The 19,400-nt window shown below is 39.6% G+C and overlaps 1 protein-coding gene across 3 annotated transcripts in view; it reads left to right on the forward strand.

The window, feature by feature from the left end:
- The window catches only part of NMT2 (N-myristoyltransferase 2), a 53,944-nt gene that overhangs the window by 22,479 nt on the left and 12,065 nt on the right, over nt 1-19,400 (forward strand). For 2 of the 3 annotated variants that reach the window (XM_030550470.1, XM_030550472.1), the window contains 7 exons: nt 3,465-3,609; nt 11,031-11,149; nt 11,246-11,337; nt 11,433-11,549; nt 12,367-12,537; nt 13,585-13,693; nt 16,405-16,575. In XM_030550470.1, the coding sequence (XP_030406330.1) occupies nt 3,465-3,609; nt 11,031-11,149; nt 11,246-11,337; nt 11,433-11,549; nt 12,367-12,537; nt 13,585-13,693; nt 16,405-16,575 (924 nt within the window). The remainder of the gene's footprint in view (nt 1-3,464; nt 3,610-11,030; nt 11,150-11,245; nt 11,338-11,432; nt 11,550-12,366; nt 12,538-13,584; nt 13,694-16,404; nt 16,576-19,400) is intronic. The other variant, XM_030550471.1, reaches the window with a different exon arrangement.

Genomic DNA, 19,400 nt, shown 5'->3' on the forward strand with positions numbered 1-19,400 from the left:
GCATTTAAACAACTATCTAGATAGTAAGTAGTAGTTAGAGACATTTTCTAAATGATGGAACACCTTAAATTGAATAGTCAGATAATTGAACTTATGGTTATAGTTGCCTTATGGTAGCCCTCTTCCAATTTTGTCCCATTTATTCCATCAATGACAGGTGGCTACTTGGATTTTGGATAGTGTGACCAGATGTCCTGATTTTATAGGGACAGTCCCAATATTTGTTTTTTTTTCTTATATAGACACCTATTACTCCCCACCCCCATCCCGATTTTTCACACTTGCTATCTGGTCACCCTAATTTTGGATAAAGCATAAACTGCCCCCAGTAACAGTCTCACAAAAAAAAGTCATTTAAGGATCAAAAGGAAGTGTGATATCAATATGCTTCAAAATGTCACTGATTCCCTAATCTTTCCAGCTAGTTCCTAATCTGTTCAGCATATCTGCACATGTAACAGAATAAACCTCCTCCACAACTCCTCCTATGGCATAAGAGAGGATTCTAGGCACTGACAAAGCTTCACTTTATGCAGAAAAGGCCACTAGCTCCCTCTATACATCAGATAAATTTCCCTTGGATCACATAAAATTGTACATTTTGCTTTATTCTTTCAGTCTTTGTGCCATTCCTCCAGAGAGTTTAGCCAGTCCCTCTTAACTGTAGGAACTTGCTCTAAATTGAGAAAGCAGATGTTGCTTTCCAGCTTACGTGTGTTTCTTCAGAAAATTTTCCTCCTTTATTTGGAGAAATAGAAAGGAACTGGAAACAAATTTCATACCACATACCTATCTCTGAATCGGTTGCAAGGAGTGAAGAACCCTTCTCTCTTGGGAAGAAGGACCATCATCCATAGACTAGTCATGGTTATTGTCAGAATGATATATGCCTTTTCCCCCTTCTCTTCTATATTATGTGGACAGATTCCTTATTTATAATGGTCATTTATTATTGGCATAGAAATAGAATAATGATCCCCTATTAACAGGCTGGCTAGCCTGTCAAGGGGAGTTGGGCTCAGCCTCGCCTGTGACTTTAGCAGTTAACCCCCAGCTTATACTGATCTGGTGGCTCAATTACAATTAGTGATCTAAGCTATGAAAGGCTTAGAGAGAACTACATAGAGAGGGTTGAGAACTCAGTGAAAGAAGAAACCCAGGAGAGAGGAGCCTAGGAAACCCCCTCTCTTTGGGAAGGGCCTAGTGAAGGCAGGCTGGAGAAAACCACAGGGAGCAGGTTGGATTCCTGTGAGAGGCCCTGACATAGAGCTTGTAAGAAGCAGGGAAGACCCTGAAAGAAGCTGCTAGAGTAGAAAGGGAGGCAGAGGGCAAACCTGCTAGGAAGAAGGGCTTCCAGGGAAAAAGACCTGGGAGGCAGTGCTCAGCCAAAGGAGCAGAGAAAGAAATCTGTAGTCCCCAGGAGTAGGGGTGAAGAACAGGGAATGTCAGTGTAGCCTGAGAGGAGCAGGAAGATCTTTTGCTTGGATAATGGTGTAGATTCTGTAGTTGGACTTTGTTACCCCATAAGGGGAAAGAACTGAACTTAACAGATCACCTGGCGAGAGAGCTAGGTCATGGGAGAGGTACAGAGAGAGGCCATCGCAAGGCTAAAGAAGTGGTCAAGAGGGGTCCTCCCCTGCACACACTGCCACTTTCTGATACCAAAAGGGTGCTACAGTGGTGAGTGGAACTGCTTACGCTTCTAAAATAAAATAAATCCAAAATACTAATATTGACATATCAGAATTGATATTTGATTAGTCCATGTACTGGTAAGCATTAAAAATCTCTCTACTTCCTTAGAAACCTTCATACTAGACCAATGGGAACTATATATATTGATCTTTAGTTGAGAACACTGATCCATGTCACTATGATTTGGATCTAGAAATAGGCTTGTTTTTTTGGTTTTTTTTTTTTTTTCTTGCTGTAACAGTGTTGACATAACTGGGTGACCCAAAGCCCATAAGTAAATAAATGTTAATGCACTGACCTTTCAGGCCAGAGAACAGTTTTATTAATATGTTCATAGTATTATTTTCACAGGAAAATCTTGCAATACTTTAGTTAACTAGAGAAAGTGCATAATGTTTAGAGGATAAAAATATATATTAAATGTTAAGACATGCAGGCTTTTTTGAAGTTGAAAGTTCTTAAACTATAGGCAGTAGATCTGCCTTTGAGATGGATGGTACTGAAGCCTGCTGCTTGTCCATATTAGTTGTAGCTTGTGGTGTTTTTCTCTAGATGAGTCCTAGAAAGGAAGTAAAATAATGAAAGGATGACAAATTAATATGGAACTGAGAAGCAGGGAGCTTGTATATTCAACAGTTGGGATAGAACACTTTAAATAATATAAGTAATCTAATCTAATCTAAAGAATGTAGCTTTTGCCTTGGAGAAAACCTGGGGTGAAATCCTGTCCCTCCTGAAGTTGATGGCAGAACTCCCAAATCTGCTCCAGGAAGGTACTTTTCTTAAGAAAAACAAAAATAGAAATATCCCTTCAGATTTATAACTCACTGTGCCTCTCACTGGTTTGCTGTCTGTATATACTACATGGGCAAAATTCTTATTGAAGCTGTGGGTGCTCAGCTTTATCTCTGAAATGAGGATTTAGATGCCTAGTTTTAACCACTAAAGTTAGGAAAGTTTAGCCCTAGCTTTTAGGCTGTCTGGGTGGGGGGATGGTTCTGTAAAAGTCTCTTTCCTCTTTAATTAGAATTTTAGTTTATTTTATCTTTACTCTTGAATGCTCCCTTCATTTTGAAGCTTTGCTAACATCTGCAAAACAACATTAGCTGTAGCACTGGGCAGAATGGACTTATAACACATGCATTTTCTGTACGCTGAAAAGTAAAGCAAGAATTAATCAAAAGAACATCTGACAGAACCTCAGTAAACATTGAAATATGTAGCAGTATAGCATAACAGAAATATGGAATAGTGCTGACTTTTTTAAGTGATGTTTTACAGTATCTATCTATCTGTCTTATGTGCATTACTAATAACACATTAGATTGTTAAACCTGAGGGAATTTTAAAAGTCAGCTTTGCTTTTAGCAGTTTACTCTCTTTTACCATTTCAACTTTGTTCAGATGGAGCGGTGGAAAAAAGAGTGGTTAGCTTCACACTGTGGTCCTCATACAGTAGCATAATGCTGCAGTGCTTGTGCTTCAAACACTGTAAGTTCTTTATTAAATGTAAACAAACTATTTTGAGGATGTTTAAAAATAATTAAACTACTTTTAAAACAATGGAAGTTTGTAAAATTGTTTTTCCCCCAACACAACCTACATGTTGGGCCTGAGCTCCTTGTCAGTGCCTCACTTAAGGTGGGAGCAAATATACAAAATGCTATCAAAATATTGTTGAAGCAAGTGACATGAATATGGTGTGTGCACTACTTTTTCAGTGTGTATGTAGTAAACAAGACTCTCTCCCCTGTTGTCTCTCCGTACAGAATCCAGCCATTCCAATGCAGAAGCTGCAAGATATTCAAAGAGCTATGGAGCTGCTCTCTGCATGCCAGGGACCAGCAAAGAACATTGATGAAGCAACCAAACATAAATACCAATTTTGGGATACACAACCTGTACCCAAACTTAGTAAGTTTAACTGGGCCTAAAATTGACCCTAACAGTAGCTAAAAGGAATATGTTGAAATTTTACTGTAGTACAGATATAAAGTTGGACTGCTTGGATATATTCTTTATCAAAATGTGTTAGGATTCAGTAGTCACTTCTGCTCTTTGCAGCCATCTGAAATTACTGATAAACTACTGAGGTGGGTGGTTTGGAGGAAAAGAAAAGGTATGTCATGAAATATCAGAATGAGTTTCATATATGAAAACAGGAAATACGCTATGGCAATGATCCCACTTGGGCTAACTGGGGTTTGAACTTGAGAACTCCAACTCTATCACTTCAGTGAAAGGAATAACTTAATTAGTTGGTAGCAGCGGTAGACTTTTAAACTGTTAAGAGCCAGGTATCAGAGAGGAACAAAGACCCACACTATGCTGGTATGGGATACACTGTTTTTGCATAAATTGATGCTAATTACACATCTCTCCCATGCATAACTATTTTGTTCCTATTTTTTCACCGGCTTCCTCCACTGCATACAATTCTTATCTGTAGTCCATCCTATATACGACAGTGTTTTTCCTTCCTCATGGTTTTGGAGGCAGTTTGATTGAAGACTTCTTTAAACTGATTCAGTTTCTGTCTTCTGCACAGCTGTTGCCCATCTCCAACCAACCCCACTCATTACTGCTATGGGTGAGTGCAGTTGCTGACTCCTCCACCCTTGGAAGAAAGCCCTATTTCATTAGAAGACATTACTGGTAATTCCAGGAACTCTTCAGTGCCAGGGAAGCTTGGGGACCTTGCAAATGAAGCAGTCCCTACCACCTCTTTCAGCAGTGGTTTCCACTGACCATTTTCCTGTTCGTGAGCCTGGTTCCCTATTCCAGCACTCTTGAGGGATTGAACTGCACCGCCTCAGCACTCTCAAGTCAGATAGTGCAGTAAGTTAATGTCACCGGTGTAGTAAGTTAATGTCACCAGTCCTGGCTGGACGCCTAACCTCTATGCCACAGGTTAAATGAGTTCTCCTCACACACTGTTCTCCCTCTCTCCCAATAGTTAATTATTTCAATAGCCTTGTTATTTTGACCCTTTTCTCTTTCTGAAGGGCATGATGCAGAAGAACTCTCTTAAAATTACTACCTGTTGTAATATTTGGGGTTCAACCCCTACCAGTAAGGGTTTGTATCACTGCCTGCCCTTAAATGCTATGCTTCTGCATACCTTAAATGCTATGCTTCTGTGTCTCAGAGTCCTGACACTGCCAGCCAGCCTTACGAGCATGCAAGTCACACCCTGGCTTCTTCCACCCAGTTACTTTTTTGCAGAGTCAACCCAACACCCTTCCAGTCCCAAATTTCTCCAAAACTGTCTGCCAATTGGACAATCGGCAGAGGTTCCCAGAATTGTGAGTTCTTAGAGTGCTTGCTCATGTCGATTCCATTCTAGGTGTGTGTGTGCCCATGTGCGTGGTCGTTGAAGATAATTGCCTTAGCGGTATCCATAGGGCCAGCTGTGCCACCCCCTTCAGTGCCAGGCTCAGGCGTCGGTATATCAGGCACCACAGGACCTATGCCCTCTCAGTTCCTTCTTACTGCCTGTAGTGGTTAGTTGGAGCATCTTTCCTTGCATAGCAAAGTCTAGAGGTTTTGTCTCTTCTCACTTCGAGCCTTAGGGTCTTGTAAATAGTTTGTTTATTGTAGTTAGTGGTAAATAGTTGTTAAGTGTAGTTAGAATTTAGGGTATGCCTACACTGGAAACTTCAAAGCGCTGCCATGGGAACGCTCCCACAACAGTGATTTGAAATGCGGGTGTGGTCACTTGCGAGCGCTGGGAGAGAGCTCTCACAGTGCTCCTGGTAATCCACCTCCACAAGGGAATTAGCTCAGAGCCTGACTACACTAGAGCTTTAAAGCACTGTTGTTCTTCGAGATGTGTTGCTGAAGTCCATTCCATTCCCCACCCTCCTGCCCCTCTGTCGAAGTTGTCGGCAAGAAGGAACTGAGAGGACATAGGGCTGGCGGTGCCTGATATACCAAGGCATGAGTGTGGCACTCGAGGGGGCACCACAACTGGGCCTGTGGATATTGCTAAGGCAAAAATCTCCAATGACCGCGCAGGTGGGTGCGCACATTGCTAGAATGGAATGGACATAAGCAAGGCATCTTGAGGAGCAACAGTTATGAAAAGGTGGGTAACGTTTTTTTATTGTTAAACACCCCCCCAACCTCTGCAAGTAAGAGTTTTGTTACTGCTAAGCTGTATGACAACTGCCCTGACATACCAGCTTCTCTTCCTTGCAAGTAAACTCCTCGTGACTCTGCCAGTCCAAACCTTGCCTTGCAGGTAAACCAACAGTGAACCCCATCTCCTTAGCTTGCCAGAGATGTCTCCCTGCAGTATCCATCCTTCTCATGGAAAACTCACAGAAATTATGTTCTCTGCTCGTTTAAGGAGACAGTAACAGCAGCATATTCATTTGACTGGGGTTTGACAAACATTCTTAGTTCAATCACAGCACTGAATTGATTTATAATAAAGCTGAAACAAGTTTATTTAATAAAAGGATGTAGGATTAAGTGATACCAAGAATAAGTAGTAAAGACAGAAAAGGTTACAAGCAAACAAAAGTAAAAATACATTTCTAAGATGTATTTAATGTCAGCAAGTTATAATCTTTGTCTAAGCAGGTTTCTCTCCTATATTCAATTCCCAGAGACTTCAACATCCTTGGTTGAAGGATCCAACGTTCTGTGATTTCAAGAGCTCCAGCCCCCTGAATCCCCCAAGTGATGGACAACTATGGGATTCTCTCCCCTTTCTTTTTTTAGTCCAGTAAACCTTTGAAATTTATTCTGTGAAAAGTAAGCCTAGACAAAACTTCTCTCTCCTGCTGGCATGTAGATGCCATGCTGTCTTCCCAATGTTCATTGGCCCTCCTTCAAGAGGCAGGAATGCTTCCTGGGGGTGCGGTCTCTATTCTCCTGCTAATTCATATGTAAATGGGCTTCCATTGTTTTAATTCCACACTGCTTAATTTACACTGGAGACAGGTAGATAGCTGCCTTCCCTCCTGTCTTCATGAAAACCTTTTTCTCCCTGTGTTTAGTCATCAACTTTAAAGTGTAATGTCAGTGAGTACCCATAATTGCTGATATAGTACTAATGCGTACATTTCACAATGCTATTAATCACCAGTTTGTCACAGGCTTTCACAAAAGACCTTACTCAATATACTTTTATAATACAGTAATATTATATACAATCAGCTGATTCAATTGCTTTTTAGAATTGAAACTCTTTATAGTTAAAAGGCTATCTCCCCCAGTTGCTCGTTTGATGGCTTTGTTTACCTTTTATGTAAATATACCTTCATTGTTTCTGCCTGACAGCCAGGCGGTTTAGATAAGCAAGTATACATCCATTTGTCTAGGGCAGACTGGGCTTATTCATTGCTTGCCAAAAATGTTTTAAGAACATAATTCTACCACATGTTTATAACTCTTTGTTCACATTCTGTAAAGACATCATGCAAATATATTAATGATCAGTGAGTTCTTCGTTTTCCAGTGATATACTACAGGCCACCTTTTGTTACATATATCATGACAACCATGTGTTAGGTGTAGTAAGTATGTCAAGCCTGACAAAAGTTGTAGACACAGAATAGTGAAACCAGTGGGCCCAGTGTCACGCTTATATTACAGTACCACCCAGAATGAGCTAGGTGGTGTACGGAACACACAGTAGGAATTCACAGGCACTGACCCAAAATGTACAAAGACTAAAAGGACTCAAATATTTGAATCTTTAATCTAGCACCAGGTCTGAATTCGGAGGCCTTGGATCCTAGGAAGTATTCTTCTTTGGGATAAAATCTCCCTCATAAACCTAAACAGAATTTTCTAGACTTCTTACACTGAATGAGTCTCCATCCCAAAAAGAGTTTTTAGAATCACTCATCACAGACTGCGATCCAGGGAAGTCACCTCACAGCTGGAGAAGGAACCAAGCACCTGTCTCCTCTCTGCTGCTGCACCCAGGAAAAATTAATCCAACAGAAACTAGAAATGTCAGGAAGCCACATCACCATCCTTTGGGATTCTCACTCCTCTTTGGGGCCACCTCTGGCATACCAGAAGTGCCTGATCCCTTATGAAGGGCAAAATATCCCAGAATCACACTGCTTAGGAAGACATTTTAACTCCAGTAAGATAGATGTGTTAAATTCACCTGGTCCACACACTCAGAGATTGAAGAATTTGGTTGCTCTCAGACTAAGAAAAATCCACTCAGGATGAAGCATGATAACATCTGAGTCCCTGGAGAAAATAGTCTACTTCGCATGGACTCGTGGTGGTCACAAACTAACTAGTGGAGCATCAAAAAACACTGCTCTAAAGCAAAGCTCACAAACTATTTCCCGTCCTAAAGCTCAGTTCCTCCTTTCTGGTGCTTAACTCTAAATCAGGGGTAGGCAACATATGGCATGCGTGCCGAAGGCGGCACGTGAGCTGATTTTCAGTGGCACTAACACTTCCTGGGTCCTGGCCACCAGTCCAGGGGGCTCTACATTTTAATTTAATTTTAAATGAAGCTTCTTAAACGTTTTTAAGACCTTATTTACTTTACATACAGCAATACTTTAGTTATACTTTATAGACTTATAGAAAGAGACCTTCTTAAAACGTTATTTGTATTACTGGCACGCAAAACCTTAAATTAGAGTAAATGAATGAAGACTCGGCACACCACTTCTGAAAGGTTGCGGACCCCTGCTCTAGATGGTTGTGAGCAACAAAAATTTTACTGTTAAGAAAATAAGGCTATGAATTAGTCTCCAATGGCCTCTGAGCCTCTTGGCCCCAATAGTCACCTGGGCAGGCCAAACACCTGCTCTCATGGTCTGCTCAAGTTGTGCACTCCAAAAATAGGAAGTTACAGAGAGAATTGGGAAAGGTGAAGAAAAGCCCAGGAACTCTTTTTATTGATGGTTATCCATGTGACAATACAAAATTCACTGCACTTTTTAAGTTAACCCAATAGCTTGCTTAGGGTGCTGGTTATATGCCTGGTCTACACTACAGAATTAGGTTGACATAAGGCAGCTTACGTTAACCTAACTCTGTAGGTGTTTACACTATAATGGTGCTCCCACCGATGTAAGTTGCCCATTACGTTGACCTAATAACTCCACCTCTGCAAAAGGTGTCAAACTTAGGTCAATGTTAGGGTGATGCAGTTTCTGTGTAGACACTGCATTACCGATATCGCCCGTTGTCTGTCAGCCCTGGACGGGACTGACAGCCCAGACTACTACTGCTGCTGCCTCCTAGTGAGCCTGATCTCAGCTGCCTCCCAGAAGAGCCTGAGCCTGGCCACCACCTAGGCCTTCTCCCCCACCCCCCATGCCTCACTGGAAGGCAGCTGGGCCTGGGATCTTCTCCCCTCCTCCTTTCCTCCAGTCCCTCACCGGGAGGCAGCTGAGATCAGGCTCTCCTCTCGCCCCCATCCATCACCAGGAGAGGGCCAGGATCGGGCTCTCCTTCCTCCCCTCTCCATCCCCCACCAAGAGGCAGCAGCGGGACTCCAGGCTGTCAGCCATGGTGGTGGGGAGACTCCAGCTGTCAGTGCCCCACTTCAGTTGGTGGAAGCACTGCTGGTGAGGATGCGCACCACCGACAGAAGGAGTTAGTGTGGACATGAAAAACAGTAATTACTGTGGTGGCTCTTTGTCGACCAAACTTTGGTCAACTTAATTTTGTAGTGTAGACGAGTCTATAGACTTCATCTCCAAAGTGCTGTTTGATGGCTCCAAGTATCGTTCTGTGTAAAGCTCTCCAGCATTCTTGAGAATTTAACAAAATAATGTCACAACAGTATTGCCTGAGGGACTCTAAATCCAGCTTTTGGAATTTTAGCCATCTTTTCAGAACACCTCAAACTAGTAGTCCTTTCACTCTACATGTGGCACTGGAATGTATTTTGTTAGCAGTCAGTGAGGTCATACCTTGAACATCCTTCAGCAGCAGCTCAGAGATGAGAGCTTGCTGGTCCTATCACTCACCAGTCTAGGAGGATGAGGAAAAAAATGTCTGGGCAACTACCAACAGGATCTAGAAGTGATTCTGAAGGGCTGCTTAATAGAAATAGGGTTTGTAGAAATTGAGTGGTTTTTGAATATTCTGTTAAGCAGCCTGGCTGAATCACCTCTACTTCCGATTTGTGAGAAGTGGAAATGGCCTACACCTTTACATTTTTCAGCTTCCTCCTGAGGTGTTGAGTGAGGGGGGCCGGGGAAGGAACCTCTTTCTTCAGTGGGTTGAAGATTATGACTTCAGATGGAAGCATTAGTCTTTCTGCTTCAAGAAATAGTTGCAGGAATCTTTGTGTTCATAAACTTGAAAGTTTTCCCTCCTTGTACAAAGATGAGACTACTAGCAGCAGTCCTATAGGTAGTATACCATAGTGGATCAAGACTATCATTTTGTAGCAATGGTATCTGGAGGGTTCTCTGTACCCAGAGTCTTCATGGAGCTGCTGGTGATTCTGGCCTTACCACTGTTAGGCAATCTCCTGACAGAAGCTCTTTCTGCAATAGAAGCTGCGTAGTGTACCCTACTGGTCATTCAGATGTATTAATGAGAACTAAGACTGCAATAGTCTGACACGCTATCAATAATTTGTACAAGCATGATTAACATGTTATAATATATTTCCTAATGTTGTTCAGCTTTGGAAGCCTCTTCTGGGGCTGGTGGACTGATGTGTAATAGCCATCCAACAGAGGAAGAGTGGATCTTGTTTATATTTTCAGTCCATCTGTTGTTAGACTATCTGTTATCTTGTTCAGTCTATCTGCTTCTGAAGTTGTGGAGAAAAACAAGATTACCCAGTAGCGAGTCCAGAACTATAAGTGTAACCACAATTTTAATTTTAAATTTCCAAATGAAAGTTTTTTCATTTCACCAGCAGCCATTCTATAAAATGTCCTGATCCTGCAAACACTGATGCATGTGAGTAGTGCCACTGAGTTCATATAAGTCAATGTTTGCAAGATCAGTACCACAGCTTGTGAATCTCACTACTGAAATGCAGAACTCCTCCCCAGATATAGCTTTCAGTAACTGACTAAGTGATACATACATGCTGATAATTTGCTACTCAATTGTGCTCTGTTATGAAATGTTAAGATATAAGCTGCAGTAGAATAGCACTGAGCCTCTGTACAATAGCTCTGCTGAAGTATTAGCAGACTTAAGTGAGTTGTAAAACAGGGAAATAATGTAAGCAAACAAAAGCTTATTTTTAACATTTTTAAAAGGCTTCAGATTCTGATTTCATAACTGTACATTACACCTTGTTTAAAGTGACTTCAAAACTTACTAATTTTCAAATTAGCTAGTAATGTAATTTTTCCCCTCTCTTTCTATAACAGATGAAGTTATAACTTCTCATGGTGCAATTGAACCAGATAAGGACAATGTCCGCCTAGAGCCATACTCTTTGCCACAGGGTTTTATGTGGGACACTTTGGACCTGAGCAATGCTGAAGTTGTAAGTAGAATCATGTATGTGTACACACAGTCTTTGATGAAACATTCTGGCTGATATGTGTGAGATAAAATTCTTCCTTCTTTGATGTGTTTTCAGCTAAAGGAACTGTACACATTATTAAATGAGAATTACGTAGAAGATGATGATAACATGTTTAGGTTTGACTACTCACCTGAGTTTCTTATGTGGTGAGTAGCAATTTCTGTGTTGGATTGCAAAGAAGGGTGTTTTGATCACATTCTTTTGAGCACTAATTTGTAATGGTTTCTGCCACTGATTCTAGGGCACTACGTCCTCCAGGCTGGCTACCCCAGTGGCACTGTGGAGTTAGAGTATCGTCAAACAAAAAATTGGTAGGGTTCATAAGCGCCATCCCTGCACACATTCGGATTTATGACAGGTAAATATAAATAGATTAAATATAAATAAAAACAAATGATGTATCTTGAACTGTCTTTCATTGTGGGGATTGTCTGATTGAAGAGCTGAGTGCTAGGCCTCATTGACGGTAGAGGGAGAAGAAACCTTACACAGGTCTGAAATTTTTCACAAGGCTTTTGGAAGTTCCCAATTAAAACTAATGGCAAACAAATGTTCACCTCAGAAACATTCTATTAATAGAAGATGTGGTGAGCTGCTTGATGTTTTCTGGCCTATTGGAAAGTGTAAAGTGTATGTTCGGTCAGTTAGACTTACCAGGGTGCTCTCCGTAGGGTTGGAGCACTGGAATAATTAATTAGTGAATATGAGCTGTGGAGCCTTTTGATATCTCTTTCCTCCTGCTTTGATTGCTTCCCAGGCCCTTAAATCCAGGCCACAATTCAGGTCATGGTACAGATCTAAAGGGTATTCCAGGCAAATTCTCCAACCTAGTCATCTTGCCAGATGCAGTTATAGAATATTAACATTTGTTGTATACTTTGAGGATGCAACTTAAGGCAGTCAGGTAAAACATTTGGATCTGTATGCTTAAAAGTATGTAAAATACAAAGAGCATATAGCAACATTGGATAAGAAATCTCAATGATTTATCAGAGTCCTTTGTTACATAATTGAGTCCTTTTGTTGAAGACTTTAAAATGAGCATTATTTATGTTTTTGAGAAGCTACCTTGTATAACCTGAAATTTAGTATCAACATGGAAAATAAAACTATATAAATAATACTATGTTTTAGTGAGTTTTTTATAACTATTTTGTTGTTTGAATTGCTTTTAGTGTGAAGAAAATGGTAGAAATCAATTTTCTTTGTGTCCACAAGAAATTGAGATCTAAACGAGTAGCACCTGTACTGATTCGGGAAATAACCAGAAGGGTAAACCTGGAAGGGATTTTTCAGGCAGTTTACACTGCAGGGGTGGTACTCCCCAAGCCTGTGGCCACATGCAGGTAACCTAGGTGGTGTTCATAGTAACATTGCTCCCAAGGATGGTCATTTTAAAGAGGATTCCTTGTCATTTTCACAAACTAGCTAATAAAAAGTGTTCATTTTTCTCCTGTAAACGTCTGGTAAACATTATGGACTTGATTTTAATGCAGAGGACATGGCCAACTTCTTTGTGATGCCTTGGACAAAGACATTTCTTGGAGTAAAATCTAGTTCTGTTTGGGGCACTGCCTGCACTTTGTTAGAAACTGTGCTAGCAATGACAAGGTTGTATATTTCGGTACATAATTTTTTCAAGTGACCTATTGCTTGACTGGTTGGGTGAATAGAGTTTTCTGGGAATAATATAGTACTACTTTTTAAACACCTTCCTGTAGGGCCTCCTCTCTGGAGAAAGAGAGGTTTGTTGTGCATCTTACAATGATGTAAGAACTGTACTGTCAGAAAAGTTTTGTCTAAAGTTCAGCATAACTTTGTTTGCATGGAGTGGATTCAATATTGCTTATGCTGCCACAAGTTCAAATCACTGTAGAGTTGGCTCAGCACTTAATCCTTGTGGTAGATAACCAAGCTCTGTGCAATTTTTTGGATTAAATTTTAAAAGCTGAAATCTTGTCCTCCTTTGATGCTGGGTATTCAAAGGTGTTCAATCATAGAGACAGCTGGCAGGAGAAGGCCCTCCCAAAAAACTGCTTACACAGACAAGCAGAGGGTCTTGTCCATAGAGCAAAATGAGTGTTGTGAAAACAACCAAGGCTATGACAAGGGTGAAGTTGCCCTGATTACTAATCTCAATATTAAAAATGTGTGTGGGTACAAACTATGATAGTCAACCATACCATAGTCATTAACAAGTTTAAAAGGTGTAGTGTCAACACTTTATTCGGCTGTTTAGCTGTTGCTCAAGCCTTCCATAGATAGTAATATTGGATTGCCCCTTAGATGCAATTGTTTAATTTTGGGAGGCAGGGATTGGATGAAATATATATAAAACATATATTATTAAAATTAGTAATTATATTAACATGTATTTTAAATTGTATTTCCAGGTACTGGCATCGATCACTGAACCCTAGAAAATTGGTAGAGGTGAAATTTTCACATTTGAGTAGAAATATGACTTTACAAAGAACAATGAAGCTCTACAGACTTCCCGATGTAAGCAATGTATCTGCCTAGAGAACCCTCACAGTTATTGTGAGGCCCAAAATATACCCTTCCATCAGTCTCCTACAAGGCAAGATTTTCATTTTGGAAGGAAAGCATTTACACCATATAAAAACATATTTGTTCGTTGGGAAAGGGGTTACAAGAGTAGATGAGTTTATTTAGAAATACCAGAGACCCTAAAAAACTCTCAAAACTCCCCAAGTAAACTTCAACTCAATCCCATTCAACCACAAACTGAAGACACACACTTTTTACAACTGTATACCATTATTTTTTCATCCAATTAACATATCATTTTTAGTGGAGTAGGAAATTCACAGTTTATGACCTGAATTTCTTACAAAGAAAGAATCCTAAAATGTTGATAAGGCAATGCTGAGAAGCATTTTAGTCCAATTTGCCAGAGAATGTTTTCTCCACATGATGAACTGTTTCAGCAAATTGTAGCTCAGGAAATGCTATGTACTGTGCATGTCTTTTCTTTGGATAAAAATCTCTCCCCTTGCCTCCTTCAACTTTTTCCATAATGACTTACCTGCCTTTGGACAGCCATGTCTGCCATCATTGGTTGGTCTGATGTCACAGATGCTCATTACTTTTATAGCGTCAACACTATACTAGATGCTCCCCTGCATAGCAGAGTCCATTGTTTGTGTCTCAGTACGTAATGCTATCAGTGTGACCCACTTCCCATGCTGCGCACACATGCTCTCTCACTGTATGCAGTGCAGTAATTGGCAGAGCCTAAAAATGAATAACTAAATTTAATTTATTTTTTAAGCCCAAAGAACTAAGTCTAACTTTAGTCAAATTTGAAATAATTTTTAGATGCTAAAAATCTAGTAGATATTTCAGATATAGGGTTTGGTGGCATTTCTATTTTTTTTCATATAGACAAAGTTCATAAATGAATGGAGTTTATTAGAAAATATACAACTCTTATTCTAACCAATCTTTCTAATTCATAAGTTACAGACTACAATAGAAGAAAAATAAAGTATGGGGAGGGGAGAAATAAGACCTAGAAACACACCTAGGAAGAGATTAGGACATGTATGCAGCACTGTACACAGACAATAACTTCGGAGTAAAATTTCTAACGCACCTAAGTGCCATTTTCAAAAGTGACAAAAGCACTTAGCAGCCGATGTCTCTCAGAAAGCCAAGAGATCTTAAGATGCTTGTACCTAAAGATATGTCTGTGCTGTAATTGGACATGTGATTGCACCTCAGATAGGCCTAGCACTAGCTTTAATCTAACTAGTGTAGCTAAAATCATCTGTGAAGATGTGGTGGTGGCCTGGGCCTCAGCATAGTTAGCAACACAACGCTTGGTATTTTTTACTGTCTACTCTGAAGATCTGTTTGAAATCATATAAGAATATTGTGATTATATTAACAAAATGTTACTCTAAATAACTCTTCTTGGGTTTTTTTCACTCTCCAAGTATATAGTTACTTAATAGGGGACTTTTAAAGACAAACTTAAAGTGAGGAAAAAATATTCCAAAAGGAACATACCTTGCCAATCTGTTGTTGTTGTTTCAGACATTTGTTTTCATACCTTCTTCTGCCAGGAGCTCAGAATCCTGGGCTAGAGCTGCCACTTGAGCTGGGATACAGCTGAGGATTTCTGGGACTTACGGATGCCCCAGCCAGGCTTCTTTCCCTGCAGGCACACTCCCTATATGGGCAGCTGCACTAGTTCTACACCACTCAATGATCCGTCTTCCACAAGGGGCATCCTCAGGGATCCATTAAGCTAGTTTTTTGACTGCTTTGCTGGAATTGGGGAAAAGTTGTAAGAGCCAGCCTGAAAATTGGGCCCCCTGTATTTGACCTTGCCATGTTACCATGAAAAATGACTAACATATTAAACAAATTCATTATATGACTTCATTTAATGATGAGGCAGATAAGCTCTGAAAGAGAATGAACCTTTGTTTAATGAAGAAACATGCTGGATAATTAACAAAAAATTTGGTGGAGAAAATAAGATTCAGTTGCTTGCCACACATCTAAATGTTAATTACAATGTATTAGAAATATTTTTTCTCCATTGTATAAAGTCCCTCTGTAAAATATCTTATTTTCTAAAATGTACTGTAGATTGGTAATTCCAGAATGGCCTTAATTTATGTGAGGAGGGCTTTCTCGTGAGTAGAAAAATGGTTATGTCTGCATAGAAAATTTAAACAACAAGCTAGTTTGGAGGGGTAAAAGTAGCTGGAAATTTTCATGTTAAATGTTTGCTGACCAAATATAAGCACAGGAGAGAAAGTGATTTTTACTTGGCATCCAACATATTTTTGTCTTCTGGTCAGTTGCTGATAATCAGGGTCTTTTCTGGGCCCTAAATAATTTAGAAGAAAAGAAGTAATGATCAAACTAAAAAAGAAACGCACTATGTTTGCAGTTTACGCTACAGTCAGCAGTGTCTGTTTCCCTGGAGAAATGAAGTAGTACTAGTAATGGTATGTAAAGATTGATGTGCCTCAGACTGTCTCAGTAATTAGAAGGTAGGGAATATTGATTGAAGGCAGTTTGTAAATTGGCATAATGAATTATAATGCTAGAGTAAAGTAGGCTAATAATGAATATTCTATAGCAAATGGAGGGCGCTCTGTAACCTACTTTCACATATTTTGTAAATAAATTCCTCCTTTAAACTCTTTTTTTTTTCTTTTTATTGTAACTAGGCCACAAAAACTTCAGGTTTGAGACCAATGGAACAAAAAGACATTAAAGCAGTGCAAGAACTGATCAACAGTTACTTGAAGCAATTTAATCTTGCTCCTGTAATGGATGAAGAAGAGGTAGCCCACTGGTTCCTGCCTCAGGATCATATTATTGACACTTTTGTAGTTGAGGTAAAAACATTGGTTAACAATGTAAATGAGGTATATGTAAATTCCACACTTGCCTCCCCAGTAATATTACACAGGTAATTCAATGTAAGGCTATATTGACATTAGGGTTTTGATGGCATCAAGATAACTACCATGAGAAACAAGAGGGCTTTCTAGTGTATTGAGAGCCATGATCTCCACTTAACCTTTCATCGTAGCATTTGTGGAGCTTGACATAGTTTACCCATTTTGTTCTTTATATTAAACAGAGAATGGTAAACATTATTGTACATTCTAATATTCTAATTGCATGATAAGAAAACACTTATTTTTGGCATCTGTATGGACTGCAGTGGTAATATAACAGGTTGTTTAAAAAAGAATTCTAAAACTCTGTAAGTAATGACCATCTGGGAGGCAGTCTACGTTTTTTAAAATCTTGTTTGCTTTTCACCACCCCTTTTTGGGAAAAAAACAATTTGATTATAAGTATTAATATTCGAATCTGCTTTTCCAGCAAGAAGAGAGCTGCTAAAATGACTGAGATGAGGAAATGGGAATGGGGTCTGATGTCATTCCTTCAGATGTCAAATAGGAACTCCACAGCAGGCCAGCACAAAATTTAAATCCTGTTTAGCTGATTTCAGGTGCACCTATTTATATGGAGAGTCCTAGTATCGGATAAAGCTGCTTCAAATGTAATCTGATACTCAATTTAATAGTTTAAGTTCACATCTCTTGGTGCTATTATTTGTGGGTAAAATTTTCAAAATGACCCGTGTAGCTTAGAAACCTAAGTTCCATTGAAAGCTGCTAGTCACTATATTAAATTTGTTTGCTAGTGCTTAGAAATCCTTTTAGGATGAAAGAAACTACAGAAAAGTTAGATTGCAATTACATGTTAAGAAGGCTGCCTTCACAGCACAAATGGCCAAAGGCTTTGTTTTGTTTTAAATTCAAAATGTTGGTACTTAAGACCATAGCAAAATGAAAGGGGAAACCTTAATAAAGCTCATAATCACTGAATTAACATTTCTAGCATCCTTAATGATTGTGCAGAATCATTGGAGGTGTTTTCTTAAGCTCCATAATTAATTCATCTCTGTGATACAGAGCTCAGCAGAGACATCCTCATATTTGATATTTGAACTTTACATCAGAGGTCCTTAAAAAATTAGACATCTCCCTTATCATGCTTCAAGAGCCCTTTTGAGCTACTATCTTGCAATTTGGTATACTTTTTCAATGTGAATCATTAGAGCTGATCTAAATATGCTACATATTTTCCACAAAAAATTGCTGTCAAAAAGCAAACAATTTCTTTTTCCAAAGAACTGGAAAAATGTGGAGAAAAGAAGACTGATAAGTCTTCACATATGTTAAGGATTGTTACAAAAGACGACAGTGATCAGTTGTTCGTAGGAAGGTAGGACAAGAAGTAATTGGAGAACGTGGTTAAGGACATTGAGATCAGTGATAATTGGGACAAAATACAATATGGTTTTACAAAAGGTAGATCATATCAAACCAACTTGATCTCCTTCTTTGAGACGGTAACAGATTTTTAGATAAAGGAGACACAGTGGATCTAATTTACCTTGATTTCAGTAAGGCATTTGATACGGTTCCACATGGAGAATTATTAGCTAAATTGGAAAACATGGGGATCAATATGAAAATTGAAAGGTGGATAAGGAACTGGTTAAAGGGAAGACTACATCGGGTCGTACTGAAAGGTCAACTGTCAGGCTGGAGGGAGATTACTAGTGGAGTTCCTCAGGGATCAGTTTTGGGACCAAACTCTTATTTAATGTTTTTATTCCTGACCTTGGAACAAAAAGTGGGAGTGTGCTAATAGTTTGCGGATGACACAAAGCTGGGAGGTATTGCCAATACAGAGAAGGACTGGGATATCATACAGGAAGATCTGGATGACCTTGTAAACTGGAATAATAGTAATAGGATGAAATTTAATAGTGAAAAGTGCAAGGTCATGCATTTAGGGATTAATAACAAGAATTTTTATTATACGCTGGGGTCTCATCAGTTAGAAGTAACAGAGGAGAAGGAGCTCGGAGTATTGGTTGATCAGAGGATGACTATGAGCCACCAATGTGATATGGCTGTGAAAAAAGCTAATGCGGTCTTGGGATGCATCAGGTGAGGTATTTCCAGTAGAGATAAGGAGGTGTTAGTACCATTATACAAGGCACTGGTGAGACCTCATCTGGAATACTGTGTGCAGTTCTGGTCTCACATGTTTAAGAAGAATGAATAGAAACTGGAACAGGTACAGCGAAGGGCTACTAGGATGATCCAAGGAATAGAAAACCTTATGAAAGGAGTTTCAAAGAGCTCGGCTTGTTTAGCCTAATCAAAAAAAGGCTGAGGGGAGATATGATTGCTCTCTATAAATGTATCAGAGGGATAAATACTAGGGAGGGAGAGGAATTATTTAAGCTCAGTACCAGTGTGGACACAAGAACAAATGGATATAAACTGGTCATCAGGAAGTTTATATTTGAAATTAGATGAAGGTTTCTAACCATCAGAGGAGTGAGGTTCTGGAACAGTCTTCCAAGGGAAGCAGTGGGGGCAAAAGACATATCTAGCTTCAAGACTGAGCTTAATAAGTTTATGGAGAGGATTGTATAATGGGATAGCCTAATTTTGGCAATTAATTGATCTTTGTCTATTAGCAGTAAATATGCCCAATGGCCTGTGATGGGATGTTAGATGGGGTGGGATCTGAGTTACTATAGAGGATTATTTCCTGGATGTTGGCTGGTGAGTCTTCCCATATGCTCAGGATTTAGCTGATCACCATATTTGGGGTTGGGAAGGAA

Source organism: Gopherus evgoodei, chromosome 2, assembly GCF_007399415.2.
Source record: "Gopherus evgoodei ecotype Sinaloan lineage chromosome 2, rGopEvg1_v1.p, whole genome shotgun sequence".
NCBI classification, from domain to species: domain Eukaryota; kingdom Metazoa; phylum Chordata; order Testudines; family Testudinidae; genus Gopherus; species Gopherus evgoodei.